Source organism: Anticarsia gemmatalis, chromosome 17 (assembly GCF_050436995.1).
Source record: "Anticarsia gemmatalis isolate Benzon Research Colony breed Stoneville strain chromosome 17, ilAntGemm2 primary, whole genome shotgun sequence".
Classification (NCBI taxonomy): domain Eukaryota; kingdom Metazoa; phylum Arthropoda; class Insecta; order Lepidoptera; family Erebidae; genus Anticarsia; species Anticarsia gemmatalis.
This window is the reverse complement of record NC_134761.1, coordinates 4,229,046-4,251,413: the sequence shown is the minus strand read 5'-3', so window position 1 is coordinate 4,251,413 and position 22,368 is coordinate 4,229,046. Positions and strand designations below refer to the sequence as shown.

The 22,368-nt window shown below is 37.9% G+C and overlaps 4 protein-coding genes across 4 annotated transcripts; 2 read left to right on the top strand and 2 right to left on the bottom strand.

The window, feature by feature from the left end:
- The first annotated feature begins 177 nt into the window (after positions 1 to 177).
- LOC142980040 (carbonyl reductase [NADPH] 1-like) lies at positions 178 to 2,636 on the top strand. The gene is made up of 2 exons (XM_076125315.1): positions 178 to 890; positions 2,295 to 2,636. Exons 1-2 carry the CDS (start codon positions 257 to 259, stop codon positions 2,495 to 2,497), a joined length of 837 nt encoding a protein of 278 aa, XP_075981430.1. The 5' UTR covers positions 178 to 256; the 3' UTR covers positions 2,498 to 2,636.
- A 424-nt stretch (positions 2,637 to 3,060) lies between these two features.
- On the bottom strand, positions 3,061 to 6,962 carry Srp54 (splicing regulatory protein 54). Its single transcript, XM_076124972.1, has 4 exons — positions 6,065 to 6,962; positions 5,319 to 5,479; positions 4,258 to 4,398; positions 3,061 to 4,081 (listed from the first exon to the last, which is right to left on the bottom strand). The coding sequence occupies exons 1-4, from the start codon at positions 6,779 to 6,781 to the stop codon at positions 3,289 to 3,291; spliced, it is 1,812 nt and encodes a 603-aa protein (XP_075981087.1). The 5' UTR covers positions 6,782 to 6,962; the 3' UTR covers positions 3,061 to 3,288.
- A 1,154-nt stretch (positions 6,963 to 8,116) lies between these two features.
- On the top strand, positions 8,117 to 9,429 carry LOC142980180 (uncharacterized). Its single transcript, XM_076125513.1, has 5 exons — positions 8,117 to 8,174; positions 8,270 to 8,391; positions 8,473 to 8,614; positions 8,994 to 9,169; positions 9,264 to 9,429. Exons 1-5 carry the CDS (start codon positions 8,117 to 8,119, stop codon positions 9,375 to 9,377), a joined length of 612 nt encoding a protein of 203 aa, XP_075981628.1. The 3' UTR covers positions 9,378 to 9,429.
- Positions 9,422 to 21,916, bottom strand: Dhc62B (Dynein heavy chain at 62B). The gene is made up of 2 exons (XM_076125405.1): positions 21,745 to 21,916; positions 9,422 to 21,410 (listed from the first exon to the last, which is right to left on the bottom strand). The coding sequence occupies exons 1-2, from the start codon at positions 21,877 to 21,879 to the stop codon at positions 9,744 to 9,746; spliced, it is 11,802 nt and encodes a 3,933-aa protein (XP_075981520.1). The 5' UTR covers positions 21,880 to 21,916; the 3' UTR covers positions 9,422 to 9,743.
- Between the last annotated feature and the right edge of the window lie 452 nt (positions 21,917 to 22,368).

The window sequence follows — 22,368 nt, the reverse complement described above, 5'->3', positions numbered from 1 at the left end:
AAAACGAACGGGGTACGGCAATCTGGCTTTGACTACACTGATTCGATCGCCTGTTCATATTATATTATCATTACAATAATTATTGATAAAAACGATTATATCGATTTTCACCCACACTTTAACGATAACTCGATTTTGATCAACATCACTACTCCAAAACAGAATCCGTCAAAACAAACGGGTCTTGTCAAACAAATAAATAGCCCAGCAGAGAACAATGTGTATCTAGTGTTTTTTCGACTCTATTGAATGAAACATGGCTCTTAAAGTCGCAGTAGTAACCGGATCGAACAAAGGCATTGGCTTTGCCACAGTCAGAGGCCTTTGCAAGCGGTTTGATGGTGTAGTTTATTTAACATCAAGAGATGTCGGCCGCGGCAAGAAAGCGGTGGAAGAACTTAACAAGGAAGGCCTGAAACCAGAGTACCACCAATTGGATGTGACTGACCAGAAAAGCCTAGAAACTTTCCGTGACCACATCAAGAGTAAATACGAAGGAATTGATGTTTTAATTAATAATGCGGCTATTGCATACAAACACGCGGCTACTGAGCCGGTAGCCGTGCAGGCGGAGGACACGTTACGTATTAACTACTTCTCTTTGCTGAATACCTGTGATATTTTGTTCCCGTTATTGAAAAATGGTGCCAGAGTAGTCAATCTTTCCAGTTCTCTGGGTCACTTGAGCAGCATACCCAGTTTAGAGCTAAGGAAAAAGTTCAAAGATGAGAATCTGACGATTCCTGAACTGAACAAACTCCTGCAAAGTTACGTAGATGCTGCGAAGCAGGGAACACAGTTGGAAGAGTGGGGTGACTCCTCATATGCCGTGTCTAAAGTTGGCGTATCTGCATTGTCTAACATTCAACAGAGATTACTAGCCAGCAGAAGTAAGTACACTTATGTTTTCTTGTATTAAGTTCCCAAACTCATTCATCTACTCAAAAACCAAAATTTCCTATTTGTTCCCTTTATTTTTCTTTTAAAGACTCAATTTAATTCTAATCAAATAATAGTGTGTCTGTCATAGTCTAGTGACCATTAGTTAACTTAGTGAAAAGGGTCTTATAATCATCAAATTGATATCATAATCTATCATTACTATAATATACTTGTTTCATTTAAACAATAAATTATGTCATTAACACGTTCGCTGCCCCTGACGCGTATGTGCGTTTCGTAAAACGCACATACGCGTCAGGGGCAGCGAACGTGTTAATCAAAGTAATGTCCTGTCACAGTTTGTTGAAACTACATACTTAGTAGAAATATGGTGTGATAGACTCTAATAGAATATTCTTTAATGACATACAAAACTGTGTGCCATATAGGTATTTTATAATAATATTTATCATAAGCCCATATTGTCCCACTGCAGGGCAAAGGTCTACCTTCCATTTATCTTTGTCTAAAGTTATTTTAGGCCAATCTTTAGTATGAGAGTCTAACTCATCTAGCCATCTCTTTCTGAGCCTTTTACATTGTGGCTCTCTGTCAACTGGGACCCACACAGTGGTTGTTTTTGCCCAGCGATCATCTTACATGTAGATGATAGATAGTGTGACCAGCCCCGTTCCATTTTACATTATTATTAATCTATTTAAGCTCTTCGCATCTATCTATAAAACTATTAGGTCCACTTCTATTAACTATTAATTATATGCATTACCTTAAGTATACCTCTTCAGATACATATAGTAAGTTGTGTCATCTATACCTAATTAAAATATGTTTTGATATGAAATTTTTAAGGAAGCTGTCTCTTCCCATAGTGTAAAGCTCTAAAGAATCTCATTTGCATTCATATATCTTCATAGGATTCAATAATCCTGCTTGAAAATTGCATAATATATACAAAAAAACAACAATAGATTAGTGTTAGTGTTATCAGCTGTTATCACTACTATCATGTGATTCAATTAGACATACTCATCAATGTCCTTGAATTATGTATTTGTGTCATGTAGACTGGACTAGTAGAGGTCACTATACTGTAAACAAACATTTATAATAATTATGTAGATAGGTAGTATTTCTATGATTATGATGGTATGTTAAACTAATGTTTGTCATCATTAGTTTACACAATAATATAGTTAATCCATAAAAACCTCTATAACATTAAAATATTTGACATAAATTAAAACCATCAAAATCTTTTTTAATCATTCTAAGTTTCAAAAACCATGGCACACTAAATCTCTGTCTGTTTTCATTATTTACTCAAACTAGAGCTACAAACTAAAATTAACTTGTTAATTTACGTAACTTATTTTTAATTCCATTGTCCACAGATATCAAAGTGAACTCAGTCCACCCTGGCTACGTCGACACGGAATTGACGTCACACAAAGGTCCCCTGACAATCGACGAGGGAGCTGTAGCACCTTTGTACCTTGCCCTCGATGCCGACGACAGTATACAAGGAAAGTTCGTCTGGTACAATAAAGAAGTCGTGGACTGGGACGGCAAGAGGGCGGCAGAGCACTACTCGTAAATTAATAAAGTATTCCTACGACCGCAAGCCATCTAGCAACGTAGCAGTTGCAATAACCGTATAGCTTTTAAGTTTAACGCTTTTTAATTTTATTTGTAAATATATGAAATTGATAAATATAATTACTTTTCTTTAAAAACTTTGTTTCTTTTTAAAACCTAACTATGGACCCAACTTCTAAGCATAACAGTAACTAGTGGTTATTGGGAGGAGATTCCTCACAATCCTACCATCCTATAATGGGATATTCAAAAAAATGCACGACATTTTTTACGCAAAATTGGAAATAATTTATACTAGTGTAACAGTGGTTCTTAAATGTTTGGATGCCAAAATATGGTATATCCAGGCACAGGTAGAGGATCGAGCCTTAAGCATAAGGCTAAGTTCATATGTTGGCGCGGAACTTTCGACCGAGCGGTACAAGATTGAAGTAAACAGCTAGTATCGTCTATCGGATCTTGTACCGCTCGGTCGAAAGTTACGCGCGGACATATGAACTTAGCCTAACAAAACTTCACTAAAAGCATTACTAGTTCATATTGTATAATAAAACGCAAGGCTGAAGATCTTCATTTATTGCTTCTTAACAATTAATTGGTTCAACTAATACTAAAACACATGTTGACAAGATAAGTGTGATTTACCGAAAAGGAAACCTATATTGAGTCTGCGAAATGTAACACTAACAAAATAAATTCATAAATCACAAAAAAATTACTATTTAATGTTTTTTATTTAGTAAAATCCTATGTGGAATATAATAATGTCGCACCGAAAATTATTATAAACTACGGAGAATTGGAAATGTCCATGTTATCTGGCGAGTTCTTTTCATCATTTACATCTGGAAGTTTGTTTTCTATAGTGGAGATATCCTTCTCCTCTATAACAGAGAGGTTGGGGCTACGATCGCGAGATTTTCGCTCGTGGGGCGTTTTGGAATCCCTATGAGAACGGCTTTTAGAGTGGCGACTGCCGGAGCGGGAGCGTTTACGATCACGAGACCTAGATCGTTTCTTGTCTCTAGACCTAGATCGTTTCCTATCCCTCGATCGTGTTCGTTTACGATCTCGAGAGCGAGATCGCTTCCGGTCACGTGACCTGGACCGCTTTCTCTCTCGTGAGCGGGACCTTTTCCTATCTCTAGAGCGAGACCTTCTACGAGATCGCGAACGCTTCCTGCGGGACCGTGAACGGGACCTGCGCCGTGATCGTGATCTATCCCTCTTTCTTTCCCGAGATCTCGAACGGTCTCGCTTCTTCGAGGGCGACCGCTCTTTCTCTTTCTCAACTTCTTTTTCTGGTTTATCGTCGGTCGGTGTGGACGCTTTTGACTTTGCTTCAGAAGAATTACCATTAGTTTCTACGACTTCTGGTTTAGGCTCTTCTTTTTCCTCCTTTTCCACTTCCTTTGGTGGTGGTGACTTAGACTTTTCTTTCTTATCTTTTTCACTGGAGTCTTTCTTTTCCTTGCGGTCTTTGTCTTTATCTTTGTCACGAGAACGGTCGCGCTTTGAGCGCGAACTACGATGCCGTGACCTGGAGCGAGAACGACGGGAACTACGATGGCGGGAACGTGAACTGTAAAAAATACATCAAGATTTTATTAAAAGACCTTGTACTGAATGACTGTTTCCGCCAACATCTTATTAGTTAGCATAGTTTTTCTATGGATGAGAAACATTGAACATACAGATAAAGAATTTGGGAGGAGTAGGCATATCTATCTTTCAATAAATATATGAGCGTGAACTTACCGAGATCGATGCCTATGCCTAGAGCGAGAACGCCGGGAGCGGTGTCGGGAGCGTGACCGCGAGCGTTTTGAGCGATGTCGCGAGCGTGAGCGACGAGATCTCGAGCGAGACCGACGCCGGGAACGGGAGCGAGAGCGAGTCCTGGAAAAAATAGAATGATACCTGCTTGATTAAAATGTATGCAAAGTAAATATGTTGTTATAGATTGTAATAACTTGAACCATTTCACTACATTCATTTTAATTTGGGCCTGCATGGAAAAATTACATGTAATAAATTGTGTATTGGTTGGTAAAACAGTCAGCACAGAGTCCTCTGCAACTCCTTGTTTAAAGTTGTTTTGTGATTTCAGCTGAAAACTAAACTCAATGCAAGACATCATACCTTTCGCAACAAAATAATTAAAATTACAAAATACCTACCATAGACTAGATAAAATTAATACCTTTATTTTTACAACAGACAAGAAGATATTGTGATGACTAATATTAGACAGTAGATATACTGTGATATAGGGAAAACCCTCTTATCTAGATAGCGGTAAAACAGATTTGTCATTTTCAAAGTTCACACTTTCAAAAATTATCAAAAGATTATTATTAAATTATATGAGAGTGTGAAGCAAACCAAAAAATCTATTACTAAAGAAAATGTAGTCCTATCTCATGAGAAACATTTTATTATAGTTAGTATTTTTTGTTTGCAAGTAAAGTAGGTTATCTTTCTAGACTTATAATACCGATATAATATGTACAAAGAATGCTTTTCTTCACATCTTTAACTAAAGTGGTTTAAGATTATTTAAATATTTCACAAGTCACAACCCTAATTTCATGTTATTTAGTTATATCCTTTTCAATAATTATTTCTCATTGATCAAGATTACTTTATTGCAACAATACTAGAAAACTAAAAAATTAAAAGAGCTAATATACACAGGCTGAAAAAATAGGTGCACTGGACACTTAGCTATGTCACCAGAACCCTTATCAGGGAAAAAGTTTGGGGGGATGTTTGACCAACAATTAGACATTAAAAGTTAGAAGAAAAATATAGGTTACCTTCTTTTGTCTTTAGACAGGAGTCCAATGACAGGATCAATGGCTGCTGAAATGAGGTTCTGTGCCTCTTTCACCCTGCACATGGCTTCCTCAATCTCTCTCTGAGCAGCCTCGTTGCTCTTAGTTTGTGGCTTGCATATCGCTTGGGTCGCATGGTGTACCTGAAACAGGGCATTATTAATATAAATATATATCATGGGATAACTTACACACAGATATTTGATTCTATACTCAGCATAGCTTGTGCTATGGTAACTAAATAACTGATAAACTTATTTTTATACTTCTAAATACATAGTTATATCAATCAATTTCCAACCAGACTCGGACCAGAAACTTGTGCTGATCATACAAACGTTTGTCTCGGGTGGGATTGTACCCACTACCTGTGGAGCTAGGTTATTGTGACCATGTTAATCACTGCGCCAAACAAATGCACTTGGAAAGAGGTACTAACTATCAACTCAAAAATTTTAGCTAGATTTTTGTTACTCAATCCCTCCAAAATGAATAAACAGATATTGATGAGATTCAGTGCACAGACAGTTTAAATCCTAGATTAACACATAGTATAGATTTCCTCTAGGGTTTTTTTTTCATACAGCATAATTTCATAAGCAGAAATTAGGATTAGAGTACAAATTGGTTAGAATAGATAACAGTACATGAAACAATAGATGGAAGCCTCTTATATCAATATAATTCTTTAGCTTAAGCCAAGCTTCTGTAATAGTAGCATTTCTTACCTTGATAATCTGTCCATCTACACTTGAGTTGTTTAACTGCAGTGCTTTTAGTACAGTCTCCTGTTCCGTCATCTCTATCAGAGCATATTTCTGTTTATCTACATCTCGGTCACAAAACCTCAAGTACTTCACCTCTCCAGCTTGACAAAAGTGATCTATGAGCTGTTGTGATGTCAAGGCACCTATGTCTCCCACTAGCAAGGTCCGCCTGATCTCCTCTATTTTCCTTGAGTCGTACGCAGCCGGTAGCGGCGGGTACGGTGGTAGCCCCGCCATAGTCATCTTAGGATCGTGAGTTTGTATCACCTGGTTTGGAGGAACACCCTCTAAACTGTTAACAACATGCGCCGGCAACCGCGGTTCCACAGTACTCAAACCTGGCACCAATGTACCATTACTAGACATTTCAAGTGCCTTGTGCTCGTCTGGAATCTCTCCTGACTGCATGGGGATCACAATCAACGCTCGGTCGATGAACACAGTGTTTGTCATGTGTTGAGCTACATTCACTGTTGCCGAATCGTAATATTTCACGTAACATATTCGCGACTGCACCGGGCACGACACGTCTCTGATGGTAGGGTATAGTCGGATGTCGTCGATCTTACCCAAATACCCAAAAAGGGTTTGCATCTGATCTTTGGTGGCTTGGGGCGCGATATTGGTGACTTGAATCACCCTCGTGCTGCCCGAAACCATTTTCGATGATTTGCACATTAAGGCAAGCTTATTAACATCGAAGAATCACAACTTAATTAAATAATATTACAATGAAATTATACAACTTATTGTTACTACATTTTGCGAAAATAATCGAAAGAACTTTCGTGAAACATCACAAATTCAGTTCAATACTTCAAGCCAAAAGCCACACGCTATGTTTTCCACAGATAAAATATAGTCGCCAATGGCAGTTGGGCAGTGCTGCCAATTAATAAAACTTATTTACCCCAAAATAAGAAACGAAAGTAAAGACAAACTGTTCGTACGCACGAAAATGTCCTTTAAACAGGGACACGCAAGTGTGTATTGAATAATAACCAAAAACAGTACTGAATAACAAACAAAAACAATGCCTACAAAGTTATAGGACAGCTCCATAATAACAGGATCAATATTAACTTTAAATCACACTCTGTCAAAATTCGGAATACGAATCTATAAATACCTGATGAAAGTAAACAGGTCCAATATATCTTACTATTCCAAAAATAAAAAGTTCAAGGAAAAGATACTATACTTTAGAGATTACCCAGATTAAGTGGAAAAAGTTATATGTTGGGCACACAGCAATGGCTCTTTTTTTTTTAATGGCGTTGCCATCTCTTATTCCATTGATATTCTCTATAGGTAATTGTCTATATTTTCTTTTCAATAATATTAAACTTTAAAACGAAAGAATACCAATTTAATGATTCGATCTTTGCTATTTGATTTCGTGTTTGCGTTCTGAACAAATAAAAAAAATAAAAATAATAAAAATATATAAATATATTATAAATATATTTTTATTTTGCTAAAAAATCTTGTAGCGGGTTTCAGATTTCAATCAATTAATGTAAATAATGGCAATATTGAAAAAAGTCTGGCGCTGGCGGGAAATTCTAAAAAAAAAAAACTTTGCTGAGGAAGGATAATTATCTCATTTCTTATTATTTCTTTATCAGTTTCTACATATTTCATTATTAGGTATATTAGTAATAAAATGTCTTGTGATGGCGAGAAGATTGAAGCATTAAAATTAAAACTTAGAAATGGTTAGTTGCACCTTTTCTAACGAGGTTTTCAGAATAAAGTATTCAGTAACGAGGTACCGAGTACATTATACATCTAGACTTTTAGATTGTTAAATTAAACCATTCATTTAGTCATTTAATTCTCTGATAAATAATATTGTTTAAGCTTTTTTACGAGCTTCAAAATTACCTTGCTCATTACATACTGTGAATAAGCTTTCATGCATTGGTTTTAGTACGGCTTGCCAGTTCAAAACAGATAGATATACCGAAATGTTTTGGTAGGTAGGTCCTGTATGTAGAGATTTTGTCAGACATGAGGAACGGTCCGACTCAAAGCGAAGATCTTTCACTAGGTGACTCGTACCGGCCTGGTATATTAATTTGTACCTTCATCGCTAGATGGCGTTACTATGATAATGTAGCGAATTATTGCTTTTTTTTTTTCTTTTTTTTTTATTATTCACAGTGACCAAAAACAAATTGACCAAGGAAAGAGATGTATTGAAATTACGGAACAAGGAACGTTCTTTAATTGATGAGCTCAATGCTATAAAGGCCGAAACACACTATTTTTCAGAGCAATTAGAGGTAAGAATGAGTAAAAAAATGTGTATGGTCAATTGGGAAAAAAAAGATATCTTTTAAGGCAACATTGCTATTAAATTTCAGGCTTTAAAAAGGCAACTAACTCATAGTAAGCAGCAAATCTCAATGATTGAAATGTGTAACGCATCGGAGGATGTAAAGATTGCAGCACATACAAGCACTTTAAACGAGCATCTCGAAGGATATCAACAAATATTTGATAACGGTAATGTTTTAGTTTCTCTTATGTCTGTGTTTCTTGTTAGCATCATAGGCCGTTATGTGAGTAATGAGTAATTATAAATTAATCAAGATACATCGTGTTAGTTAGGTTTCATTTATCACCTACTTTCGAGACGTTCTAAAAATTATTTCACCCCGGTTTCTGAGGCACATTTAGCGGTAGTTTATCTTTTTAATGGCGTTAAAACTCATATAAAAAAAAGCTATTGAAAAGATAAACTACCGTTAAATGTACTCAGAAACCGGTGGTTAGCCTATTTATACTACTCTTAACAACTTGCAAATCGAAACTGCAACATTGTGCTCTACTGCGTAATAAAAGTCAATGGACATTATTGGGTTTTTGAATTCGGGATTCTCAGAGCAAAAAGAGTTAGAGCTTCGTATCAAAGAGCAGAGAGACAAGGAGGCAGAACAGCTCGAGTTCGTACGTCAGAAAGAGATGCAAATAGCAGAAGAAAACGAACGTAAGGAAAGAGAGGCAGCTGCCATTGAAGAGGAGTGTGACGCCATAGAGAGGGAGTGTGTTGTGCTCAAAGTGGGTACCCGCATTTTTTATTTTATTTTTTCTGATGAGTTTTATTTTATTTTGTTCTGCTACTTGTGAATTGCCTGTTTTTTGTATATTCTAGAAAAGAAACAATGCCATACTATTGAAACTAAGAAAGAAATTGCTGGAAACAGAAAATTTAAGGCGTGAACGAATTAAGAGAAATTCAGTATCAAGCGTTAATGATACGACATAATATTTAAATGATACCATAATTTCAAATAAAACGACATCTTCGTACAAACCTTTTTTATTTAATAAAAGCGATTACAGTAATAAATTACGTAACAGTGAGCAAACTACAATAATTAAATAACAAATTATTAGGTCAATTATTTCATGATTATTAAAGCTAGAGATATATAAAAAGTCCAGTGAGATATCAAATTATCAAAAATACTACAAACCTATGTCACAGTAACGAATGTGCCATCAAAATTATTTATAACTAACAAATAACCATTTAGCTCGCAGATACCTAGTTTTTGCTATAGGTACTTACATAAAATGATGATTTTTGTTCGTCATGAATTCGTGGTACATTGTCAGAGAGCCTCGTGATTTAGTTGTCAAGTTGCAGCAGTAGCGCTACACTACGTTTAATCCAATGAGCCGACGGTTTATCCGAAGGCAAGTAAAAAGCTAACACAAAGTTAGAAGAATGACCAGTTGTAGCCAACACTCCCTTTCTCTCGAGAGTCTTATACAAAGGACATCTGTATCGTGTGCCTTCCTTGAACTCCGGCTTCAACGCAGGGTACAACCATACAACGGGTAACATGTCATTCAATATCTTTGGAAATTGTTCAGCGATTGCATAATTGCCCCGGTCCCACCGACCTCCGTCCATAAACAGACCTTGTACATATACTCCCCATTCAGGAGGAGATGTTTCATAGTCAACATGACGTACTTCAAAATCAAATATTAACAGATCGATAGGTATTTTTTTGGCTCTCGCATAATTTTGGACCGATCCCGTGAGAAATGCTTGTGTAAAGAAGAAACCAGAGAGCCAAAATGTTGGCGGTTTCCCATTCCTATACCAGTCTTCTAACATCGCCAAACGCTCTGTGAAGTCACTCACGTAGCTGGGAAGTGGCTTCAAGCTCGGATAAGAAACTTTCCGCCAATTGTCTGGAATTCTTCCTAGTAACATCGCATTGGATTGCAAATCTAAAGCTGGCGACATCACGATAAGACCTTTAACAGCTTTCTGCATATCTCTTAGTGATCCTCTAATCTCATTTAATAATTTGTTAAACCGTTCCATTTCTTGAATCAACACTGTATTCATAGATTCGTTATAATCTACAGGATATTTTTTCTGCGCAGTTTCAGTGTCAAACGATTCGGGAAGTTTGGCAAGAATTTCAGAAGCCATATGCATAAGAATAACTTCGGTATTGCCACCTTCACCGCCACCACCGCCACCTTCTACAAGCACTAATGCAGCGGTGAATGACATAGAAATAGAATAATCGCGAGTTATCCCAGCATTCATGTGCAAACCGAACACCTCGGGCGGCGGGTTCACGGGAACAGTTTCTATGTGCTTCAGATAATCTTGGTACTCACATCTACGAGGTAGTCCATATTGCGGGCCGATATCACAAAACGAATAATTAGGATCATTCACTACTCCGGCGTTAACGTAATTATCTAGAATTGTTACGATCAATCTACGGTCCCAATCATCCGTGACCCTGCCACCGTAATTGCATTCACCTGTTAAGTATTTAATAGCTACATACTGTATTTCCTCATACTGATTTAAAAACATTTGTAGTTGCATAACAGATATTTGGAAATCTGAATCGTTGAAGCCGTATTGAATATTCCAGCCCAAAGGACCAAATTTCTTTCTTTCTTGAATTACAGCGTGGAAGAAACTAATGCCATATAGGAGCTTACTGAAGGGTTTATCCTTTCCTGGGCAACCTTCAAAGAATTCTGCTTCTTTTAACGGTTCTGATATATAGGAACGGTTCAAGTTATGCTGTAAACCTGTTGGAGGCTCGTTTGTCATTTTAACACCAACCTGTAAAACAGATTGTGGAAACCTGTCAGATGGGTAGCTGGTCAACCACAGTCTAAAACTCAAATCCGTGTTAGTTAAATCAAATCCTTCTGTAATCTTTTCAAGAACAGGAAGCCAAGAAACCGCCAAGTGACAATTTTGTAAGCACACCCAGCCTCCTTCGAGTTGTGCTCTTTCAATCATCGCTCGCGCTATTGGTCCCTGCCCCTGTCCCAAAGATATAGAATTAAATCTATGAGAGTACCCCATTCTTTCACAATATTTGATCAATGCCCCCATAGGATCTGAGCCTGGAGACAATATAAATATCAAGGGTGCCAGGCAATTTGAATCTCCAAATGATTTTCCAATGTCGAAGGGCGGTGGTGTAGTGTACTTTTTACCCATTTGTCTTTCTACAAATTCTGAAACTGCTGTGGTTAGTTTATCTGGTCTCAATACCCGAACTACGAGTAGTTTCTGAAACCAACTCAATTTATCACCCCAAGGAGTAGGAAGCGGTTTATTGTGTGGTTCTAAATCATCATACACTTCTTGCCACTTAGTAATGTTTTTCACGAAATGATCACTAAAACCTTTAAATGCAGGCAAATCACTGATACGACAAATTTCATCCCAGCTCTTATCAGGCACCCAATCGTTGGGCTTTTTAATGGGATTTTCTACGGCAATACCACCCGTTATAAGAAACATATGTTCGTCTGTGCTCATTTCCCCGGTAGAAATCATCATTTTCGAACACATTATGAAAGAAAACATAAGTTTATCTTTATCAAACAATGATCTGCACACGTTACTATACAAATTATAAGTGAAAGTATCTTTTAAAAATTTCAGTCTTTTATCTAAATCCTTTGATTTGTTAGCATTCTCAATTGAAATAATATAGAGGTTAATAAACCACGTCAATGAATATTGATACATAGGATCAACATTAGGAAGTTCGGTAACACAATAATACAGCACCGCAGAATGTGAAGCTATAGGTCTATAACCGAGGCGGAATTTCTCTATAACAATCTCTGTTTCCAAACTAGCTTCTTGCTTTTTCATAATATCAATAGCTAATATTTTCGAAGAGTCCAGAACTTCGATTGCGCTTTCGTCTTCCAATATATCGCCTTTTGATTCTTGTAGGGTACGCAAAATATCATCCTCTACTTGTTTGAGAGCTGCTCGGTTAGCTGCTCCTTGAACTATAAGTTTTTCTCTCTTCTCTTGTAAATCAGGTCTTTCTTTTGCTACCACTATACCTAGTAACTGGTCTTCTAAGCCATCCTTGGTAAGAGCAAAGTTTATCAAAGTCACTTTGTTGAAGACTTCTGGCAAGTAATGGGGATTACGTAATTTGGTCGTCATATAAAGTCTAAAATTGGGATGATATTCTATAACGTTATCTCCTATAGCAATAAATTCCTTACCACCCTGAATATAAGTGTTTTTTAATAGAACCGGGTCCAACGGAGCTTCAACATCTTCTAATATACAATCAACAAGAGCAGGCTTTCCATATTCTAGGCAAGTCTCAATGACCTTCATATAATTGCCATCCGTAAACTTAACCACTTGTAAGTCATTTAGTTTCTCCATTGTTTTGATCCATTTATTAGCTTGTCCTTGAGGATCAACTAGCAAAGACCACCTCATGGAGTTGTCTTGAATGACACCGTTATCCACAGAGAAAGAGTCTCTGGGTAACCCAGCGATACACCAATTTTGAATTTTAATATCAGTACCAAGGATATCTTTAAAAACGAATACTTCGGAATGCGGCATGCTTAGTTTGATGACAAGATCCCGCCATTCGTCAATCATTTGAGTTCTAACCGGTAAGGTATATGGCGCTAAATAAGCTATAATGCCGCATGAGACCAGTATATCACCAGCTAAATTATCAAATAATTTCTGTAAATTTTCAGCTGCCTGTGTCCAACGTACCTTCTCACCTCCCAAGCCGCCAATCAACTTTTCTGCTCTGAATAATTTATCAATACATAACTGTACCTCGTCTTCGAGTGCTTTCTTTTTTAAATTAGCTTCTTCTAAAGCTTCGTTTAACTCTGCTAGTCTAGCTTCTAGTTTCGCCACAGTAGCCTTCTTTTCTTCTAAAATTGCCATCGTTTCCGCAAATTCTCTTTCAGCTGCCTCCAGTTTTGCTTTCTTTGGAGCTACAACTTTAGCCACCGCGTCGTACATATCCATTGCAATTATCCATTTACACAGACCTTCAGCAGCCGTTGAGGCTTTTGCAATTATGTGAGGTTTGAAATCTTTATTAGAGAGGTATTCTTTTCTAATCTTTTGCATTACCGGAATAGGTATATTATCCTTGTCAAAGGTTCTTAAGTTTTCTAAGAAACTCATGTCTCCTAAAATTCTCTTACTAGGTCCCCAGTAATCAAATATTTTCTTTCCAGGATTATCAGGATCAGGAATTTTATCAGGAGGAATACCTTTGATCACACAAACTGCTGCCATGACAAGTTTTACTGTGTATGGAGGATTTTTCATAGATTTTACTATAGTAATATCCGCTGGCTTTAAAGTATTTAAAGCAGCAATAGCATCTTCGAGAATTGGTAGCGCGAGAGCTAGATCAGCTTCACAATCTTTCTTTAGCTCTTGAGCAGCCGCTGCTTGGACATTTGCAACTTTTTGATCCTCTCTTACTTGAGCGGCTGCTTTATCAGCAATAGCAGTTTCAACGGCTATTTCCTCCATCATCTTTGATGACTTGGCAGCCATTACCATTAATTGAGGCTTCAGTGCGTTTAAGTCACGTTGCATTATAGTTACTGCTTCTGCAGCTTGACCGAGTTTATCCAAGCCATTAGTATATCGGAGTTTAGCGGCCCTCAATTCTCTCTGCTTTCTGTTAGTCAGTGTCGTAAACGATTTTATTAAATCTAAGTACGATGCCGAAGTGATGTAAGTTTTTCGGCCAAAATTAGTATAGAACTCAGCTGATACAGTACGAGCGTCGACATGAAATTGTTTGCAAGCGATTACCGCAGCAGCTTTTACTTTGTCGGGCACATTGACTTTAACCATATAATGATGTGCTACCATTTCTAGGGCATCTTCAGGCCAACTGTCGTACCAGTCAATCGTGCAGCAATTTACCAATGATGGGTACAGCCTTAACCTCGTTCTGAAAGAACTTCCTATAGGACTGAAGCACAGAACGACGTGTAGCTTAGCTTTACAACGTCCTATAAAGAACGCTAATATTTGTAAGGGACTTATGTCAAGATTTCTGTTACCACCCTGTGCTGCCAGGCGCACAAGCTCTAGAATTTCTTGTTTTTCATCCAACCCGTATAGGTTAGGTACTTCACCGGAATTCAGAAGACTGTCGAGGTTTTGAATGAATGTTTCTTCCTTTATCTGATTTTCAGTGAACAGGAACGTTGTGTCTTTGTTTAGACCACCAGACTCACGAAGTACTAGTTTAATATCATCTTGCCAATCTTTTATGCTATACGTTTTTGTTATTTCGGGCTGAAATGTATTTTGACCTAAGATAGTGGACGCTAGTCGTGTTAGTGATTGACGACCAGAGCCACCCACGCCGACTAATAAAGCATTTCCTGATGGCATAGAGAGGAGTCTGCAAATTTTTGATAAATGTTCTAAAGCGTAGTCAAATAATACTATGTTCATTTTGGATTTATGCATTGCATTATATTCAGCCAGCATCGCTATTGCTACATTCAACACTACCTCTCTGGAGGGCATCTCTTCATAGCGACGTTCACCTTCAACGCTGTCCGTATCTAAATAACAGCCAAACATCATACTTTTTATAGTATCCTGCGTCACATCACCCTTATCATTTTGATAAACGTCCAATGCATTTTCAAAAGTATCCTTCATAAAATCCTTAGTAGATTTTTTAAGTATATTGAAAAACCAAGTGCGATCGATTTCATCTACCAGTCTGTCGTAAAATACACGCATGATTTCATGGACCCACACTCTAACGAATACCTTTTTATTATCGGCACATTCTTTTCTGAGTAGTGCACATCCTTGTATAACTCTAGAAAAGTCTCTCAAGTTGAAAATGTAATGTGATTTAGCGGGAGTCGGTCGCAAGCCTTCCATTGACTGATCATAAATATCCATTGTCGCTGCTATGATATTCACTATAAACGGTTGAGCATCTTGACCAAAGCCATTTCTTCTCCAGCCTAGTTGTAGTAGGGACATAAATATTTTAACCATACTCTCTTTCGAAAATTCATTAATCGAATAAATATTGTAATGTCGCAACATTCTTGGATAAATTAACTGCCGGCTACCACCAACTGGTCCGATAGCTCCATAGAAAAATGTGTCCAAAATATACAATTTCTCAGTAGTTTTCAAATCATACCAGTGCTTTTGATCGAAATATAGTCGTAATAATTCAATAGCGGGTTGAGCTCCGTACGTTTCTTTTGCGGGCATATTCATGTCATCTATGAATATTACTGCTATTTTACCTTTTGTAGGGCCGTAAATGCCTTTTCGTCTTTTAACCAGTTTAGAAAGAACTAACTCTTGAGTTTGGTTACAAGACGTAGTTGTGGTAAATGTTATGAATCCCGGGGTGTATTTCTCAATATCAACTGAATTCATCAAAAAGTTTTGAACGTAAAAACTTTTACCCGTTCCCGTCGGTCCGATGAGCATGACAGGCTGATGAAATTTCGTATGTAGTTTTAAGAGAAAGATATATTTTTCTGTTTCCATCGTTGGTATAACGGTTTGTAATAAGTTAATTTGTTCTTTAACTACCACTGCTTTGACGGCTTCAGCCCAAGGTTTCCAGCAACCTTTGCCTTTGTACATGTAGTAATGATCAATCAACATTCCTTCCGGTGGTATTGACACCTCGACTCGTTCTACTTTTTGAGGAATACCATGATCTCCCCTGAAGTATTCTTTGACTAATTCATCATACCTTTCGCGAGAGTCACTATTCAATATTCCACCTACACCCCACACTAGGGCAGTCATTAACGAAGCTAAGAACCAAGTTCTCGTGTGTCTCGTGTCCTCTTCACCTTCTATAGCGTCATCCATCAGCATCACAACTAGTCGCAGCGTACTTATTACTAAGTTCACTTCACCCGCCGTCACTAACTGTAAGCAATTCCTTCTTACATAATACACCAATGGATCAAATAACCAATCACACATATCATAAATATATTCTTCATTCTCTTCAAGCCATATGGGATTCAGTGTGTTCAACCATGACTTGTAAAATGGCATAAAACCGAGTGTAGCTGACTCCATGTATATCATCCCGCACCTCGAGACAGTAGCGGGCGAGGCTTGCGTTAAGTCCATCACTTCGAATATCATCGACATAACGTTCGACATTGATATTACTTCACCAGATGTCAAGCAAAGTTTCTTGTTATCATCTAATACTGTATTCATGTTCTCGATCCACACAGCGTCTACTGGACCATCAAATACGATCCATTTCCTGACGGGAGTGTCTTCAGACGCGAAGTCTCTAAACATAACGGCCACAATACCGTCAGTCCATTCGTAGGATACAGGATCAAAGGCTCCATACAGTTGCCCCATAGTAACAGCTTTCGGATTTAAAACTTTGTAAGTAGATTCACAGCCGTTTGTTTGGTTTCTTTCTTTCATCAAAGTTAACGCCTCCGCCAATATCTTCAACGTCATTGATTTGCCAGAGAAAGGGTCACCCACCAACATGAATCCATGTCGAACAATCATCATCTCATAAGTTTGTATAATCTTCAAGAGGAAACAATCCATCGGTTGTATGTTATTATTAGCACAACAATCGTTACAGGCATTTAAAAAGTTAACGTAGTCAGGTTTGGGTAAACTAATACCCGGAAATAAGTCAGATATAATACCTTCAAATAGAGGTACGTCAAATGACAGAAATTTGGGTAAATTGACGTCAGTAATAGACCGGAGCAGTAGGACACTCTCATGTTCATTTGGGAATGCTCTTTTTAAATTACCAGCTGCAGACAAAACAGTTTTCACAGCACGCATACCGTAATCGTAGTGATTCTGTGATGACAACTGTTCAGAACACAAACGATATGTTGTCACGATTTTAACAGACAAATTTCTGGCGTCGATGAATCCAAACGAATACAATGAAATCTCACCAATCATCGCATAATCCGGTACCATCATCGCGACTGTTCTGAACAGCACCTTCAAGTTATCTGGTAACTCAGAACGGCCTGCGTATCCTGGATTCATAGTTATACAAACATAGCAAGCAGGATTTAATCTTAACGTGGTGCCTTCGAAATCAAACGTCTCCATCTTCAACCGCACTGCTTGTACGATGCACAGGATTTGTTGAGCGATGACAGACAGTACTTCGACATCTATTCTGTTAAACTCGTCGAAGCACACCCAAGCGCCACACGAAGCTAATCCTTTGAAGAACTTTCCCATTGCTTTGTAATCTAAGCCGTCGGAACAGTTGAATACAACGCACTGTACGGCTAGTGCTTTAGCCAAATCCTTTGTTGTTTCAGTTTTGCCAGTACCCGCAGGTCCTTCAGGCGCGCCATTTAAATGTAAATAATAAGCACCTATTAGCGTTCTGTAACACCTGTCCGTCAGCGGTGTTATCACTAAACGATCTGAATTCCCAAGATATTCGTAAGCGTAAGCCACAACAGCATTGATGATCTTCACAGCAACTTTATCTTCTTCCCAATAATAACGCAGTTGCGCTAACCACTGGAAATCCGTCACTTCAGTAACTTCCTTCCCTACTAATTCAAATATGACATCTTTTGCGTGCACATCTATCACAATAAGAGCTTTTACTGTTATACTACTTAGTTTACTTATATCAGTGCGTCGTATTATAGCTACAGTTTCGTTAAGTTGTGCAAATAAAGAAACGTGGAATGCTTTCAATTCACTCAGTCTGTGAGTGTTTAGTGCTTCGTGAACATCGATACCCCAATATATCTGAGATATAGCGAGCACGACCATACCTTCCCACGATAATATCCACTCTGGTCGAGTCATGGTGGGATAGTCGTAATATGATAACTCAGTCTCCGATTTAACAGATTTCAACATTTGCTCTTCCACTTGAACTAACCATTTTTCTACGGAACCTCTAGCAGCTTGAACATTAATAATCTCCAGTAGTTCAATTTGTTCGCCCTCCATAGATATCATAGCAGATATGTTAAATTCTTCGTCGAACACCAATCTATTAATACCTTCGAAACATTTCTTTAGATGCGGTTGCACCTTGAGAGGGTTCTTAGTTTCGGATAATATTTCCAACATTTCGTCGTTAGACAAAAAGAAGAACCTTGGAAAATATAATCGTTTTCTTTCTAAATAATTATTGACACCATCGTTGATTTTTTCTAGGAGACCCGAGGCAATTCGTAAAGCTTCCAGTACACCGACAGCACCGGCCAGCTCGAGAGTGTGCGGGTCTTTTTCCACATTGCCCATATATCTGCGATACGTGTTGTTCACTTCGACGAACATGACTCCTTCTTCAGGCATTTGCGCAACGATGTCTTTAGACGAAAAAATAGGCAGTAAGTACAACCACTGAGCCTGCACTTTACCCCACTCATCAATGGTTGAATTTGTTCTTGTAATTTTCTCATACCATGACTTTACCTGCGATTCAAATGGTTTGACGAAGGCAGAGCCTCTCATACCTATAGTTTTGACAATATGATCATCTAGAACACTTTGAATATCATCTAGTCCAGAGAGTATAAATATACCAGTATCTTTGTACGGACTTGTCTTGAAGCATATGTCCGTCCATTCTGCCATCATTTTGTTCAAATTAGTTATCAGTGCTAACTCTTTTGTTGCAGCTATACTTACGATCTCATACTGGTCAATTTCACTCCAAAGGTTATAGTTTATAATTTTCCTGAGGGTAGTCCCAGCGGTGGGAGTCAAATCGAAACCCGCTATGGTTGACATCTCGTCCCAGTGCCTTTGCACTAATGCGGGATTGCACATAATGTGACCCATTTGTACGTTCGGTCTCCATTCCTTTATTTCAACAACAGCTTGAGCGCAAAGTTTCATAGGAGCAGGCAGATTGTTAACATCAGGGTCATCTACCAGTCCTTGGAAACGTTTTTCAACACCTTCAGCAATCTGTTGTTTAATTTTATTTCTGTAATTTTTTGAAATCTTCAAGAACTCTTTGTAAAAGAAATCATGATCTTGTTCTATTTGGTTATGATCCAAATATTCGAACGGTCCGTCCATCCAGGTGTAGTAGCTTCTCTTCCATGAATGGAGTAAATATATGAGGTTGTAAAAAGGTATAATATAGTCTTTCAATTCTTCTAGATCGGGATAGCTACTAATAGGAAATTTGAATGTCGCTTCTTCATTATTGATCCATGTAACAATTTTGTCACAATCTGCTAATCGATGGACGAGTTTCCTTAAATATTCTAAATATTCAAGCGTATGTTCGATATCGTCCATGTTATCTAATAGTTCTAAGTAAGGTGTCATTTCCAGTACTTCTTTGTTTAGATATGCGATGCGGGAGAGCAAATATTCTTCCATTTCAGCTTTGAATGTTTCATATGCTGCAGCGTTCTTCTCAAATATAGGCTTAATATCTTTGAGCCAATTGACTGTTCGTGTATTTGACGCTATATGATCTGGTGTTAAGGAAGTCATCTGAAGAAGGTTCGATATTATATTAATTTGAACCATGATTCTTTGCTTCAAAGCTTCAACTAGAACAGTTTTAGCGTGCAGAATATACACTCCTTGTTCGATAAGTTCCTCAGCATTCTCGGGTTGTTTCAGAGCTTTTGCTGCAATTATTTCAAATTCCTTACATATACAGTCGTTTTCATCCATATGTGACTTGACAATGCCCGCTATGATGTCGTTGATAAATTCCCAAGCTTTAGCTTTCAATCCATCTACCATTCTGAGTTGTCCTACAATAGCGCAGTTGAAATATTCATTCTCTAAAATCGCTGTTATCTCAGAATCAATTTCTTGGAAGAATTGAATTTTGTCTCGCGAGTCTTCAAATTCTTCCGTTTCTTTGATGAATGCGAGCAGAGCTTCTTTAGCTGGTTCTCCGTACAACATACTGTATTGTTGACGTAGTTGATCTAAATAATTACGCAGCGGCTCAAACACTACATACAGTTGCTCTTGTAGTTTCTCATGACCGTCGCTGCTCAACCATTCGTTGTAACGAACTGGTAACGCGTCGAAGTCATAAGGTAATCTTAGATACTGCTCTATGGGCATCAGTCTTTGAGCGATGTGCGCTATTGCATTCGCTATATTGTGAAATATCTCGTAAACAGTTTCAAGGGATGGGTCATATATAAATTCTCCATCAAAATCTAGTTCCAGATTTAAAACAGGCACTAAGTCTGGATCTTTAAGGGCTTCTATAATTCCGTATATAGACCGTCGCATTAGTTCCTGTATTTGCATCGATATCATTCTCGTAGCACACACGACAAATTTTGGTATCTTACTAGGACGCATACCCTTCAGACATCTAGGGTTTTTCATCCACTGAATAAGAACACCGTACCACGTGCTTGACACCAAGTAATCTGCTTTTTTAATATCATCCAAAACCTTACTCTCAAATTCCTTTAATTCCATGGGTCCGCGTGCTCTATACTTGGCTAGATCAATAATAACATCAGGGAACATCTTTTCCGAAGATTCAAGTATAAGTCTAATGAAAGGATGTAACAAAAGTGAACCATCTTGTAACCGCTTGCGATATTTAACCAAATTATTGTAATTTTCGGTAACACCCCGGTATTTAAAGTAGGGTTCTTGGAACCTTATGCGGGACACGCCAGGTTCGTCCCTGATGATGGTCTTGACGGCCAGGTCGTGGAGGTTCTTGTTCCACGCATCTTTACTTTCTTTAACGAGTTCCTTCAAGATGTTGGGATACGCGTTACGAAGTTTGGCAGGAATCAAGTCACAAATGATTCGTTCCCACTGCCTCAACATCGGCGGTGGTTGTATTTTGTTGACACACTCTCGTAACATCTCGATGTGCCGTGACTGAGATATCTCGAGAAGATCGCGCTCGCATCTCTCTACGGGAGGTTTTGCTATTTCCACTTTCCTCTCGGTCGCTTTTTCTTGAAGTATTTTCCGGAACTTGGCTTGTTTATCCTGTAATTATTCATAAGGTATTACGTGTAAACAAAGTCAAGTCTCTAAGAAAAAGTAGGTAAATAAGAGAGATTACAAACATGACATTTCTTTTGCTGAAATTCGATTTCAATGAACGAAATTCTTTTTGTGAAAATAAAAATATGTGGAGAATTATATACCTAAGTACTACTCGTTTACCCAATATAAAGGCGCGATATATGTATACGCGATACATTGTCTTGCAGCATTTATTATGAGACGGCCGCTGTAGTCTGCATTTTAGACCTATCCTTCAGTAAAACGCTCACATCTTGTAAAACAAGTCGGTCTTAAAATCAATACTGTATTTTACCTTGAGTCTATTATAAGGTGGTAGCGGCGTAAAAGGCAGCTTGTCCATTTGATGCACATCAGGCAAGGGCCGCATGTGAGGCACTCGGCACCCATTCTTCGTCTGTAATAACTTTCTCAACTCACTCTCCTCCATATTGCCCGCTCCTCGAACAATAAAATAAGTACGTTAAAACAAAATACTATTTACACTAAACTAAAAACATATTTTCCAACAAAAATCATTGCAGCACAAAATTGTGTCAGATTTGGTTGAGGAATTCAATAGAATCGCCATGGCAACTGCATTTTGTTTGGTAAATATAGGACAGATCATAAATCAGATCAACCAAAGAGTCCCGTCTTCCATCATCGAATTTTACTTTTCAATTAAACACTTACCTTGAAACACTTTCCTTGTTTGTCTCTTTGACGGTTAAGAGTTTTAGAGGGAGGGATTTTATTCTTGGTTCGCTAATAATGAGATAAAATAATATTATACTTTTATCTATGAGCATGAATGGCAATAGAGGAAGACATTATAAGACACAGCGAGAACTTATTTCAGAAATATTTTTGAAATTCTTACCTCTCCGATCTCTAAGTCACAGAATGAGTCCTTATGTTAAGATTAGGTCATTATCAC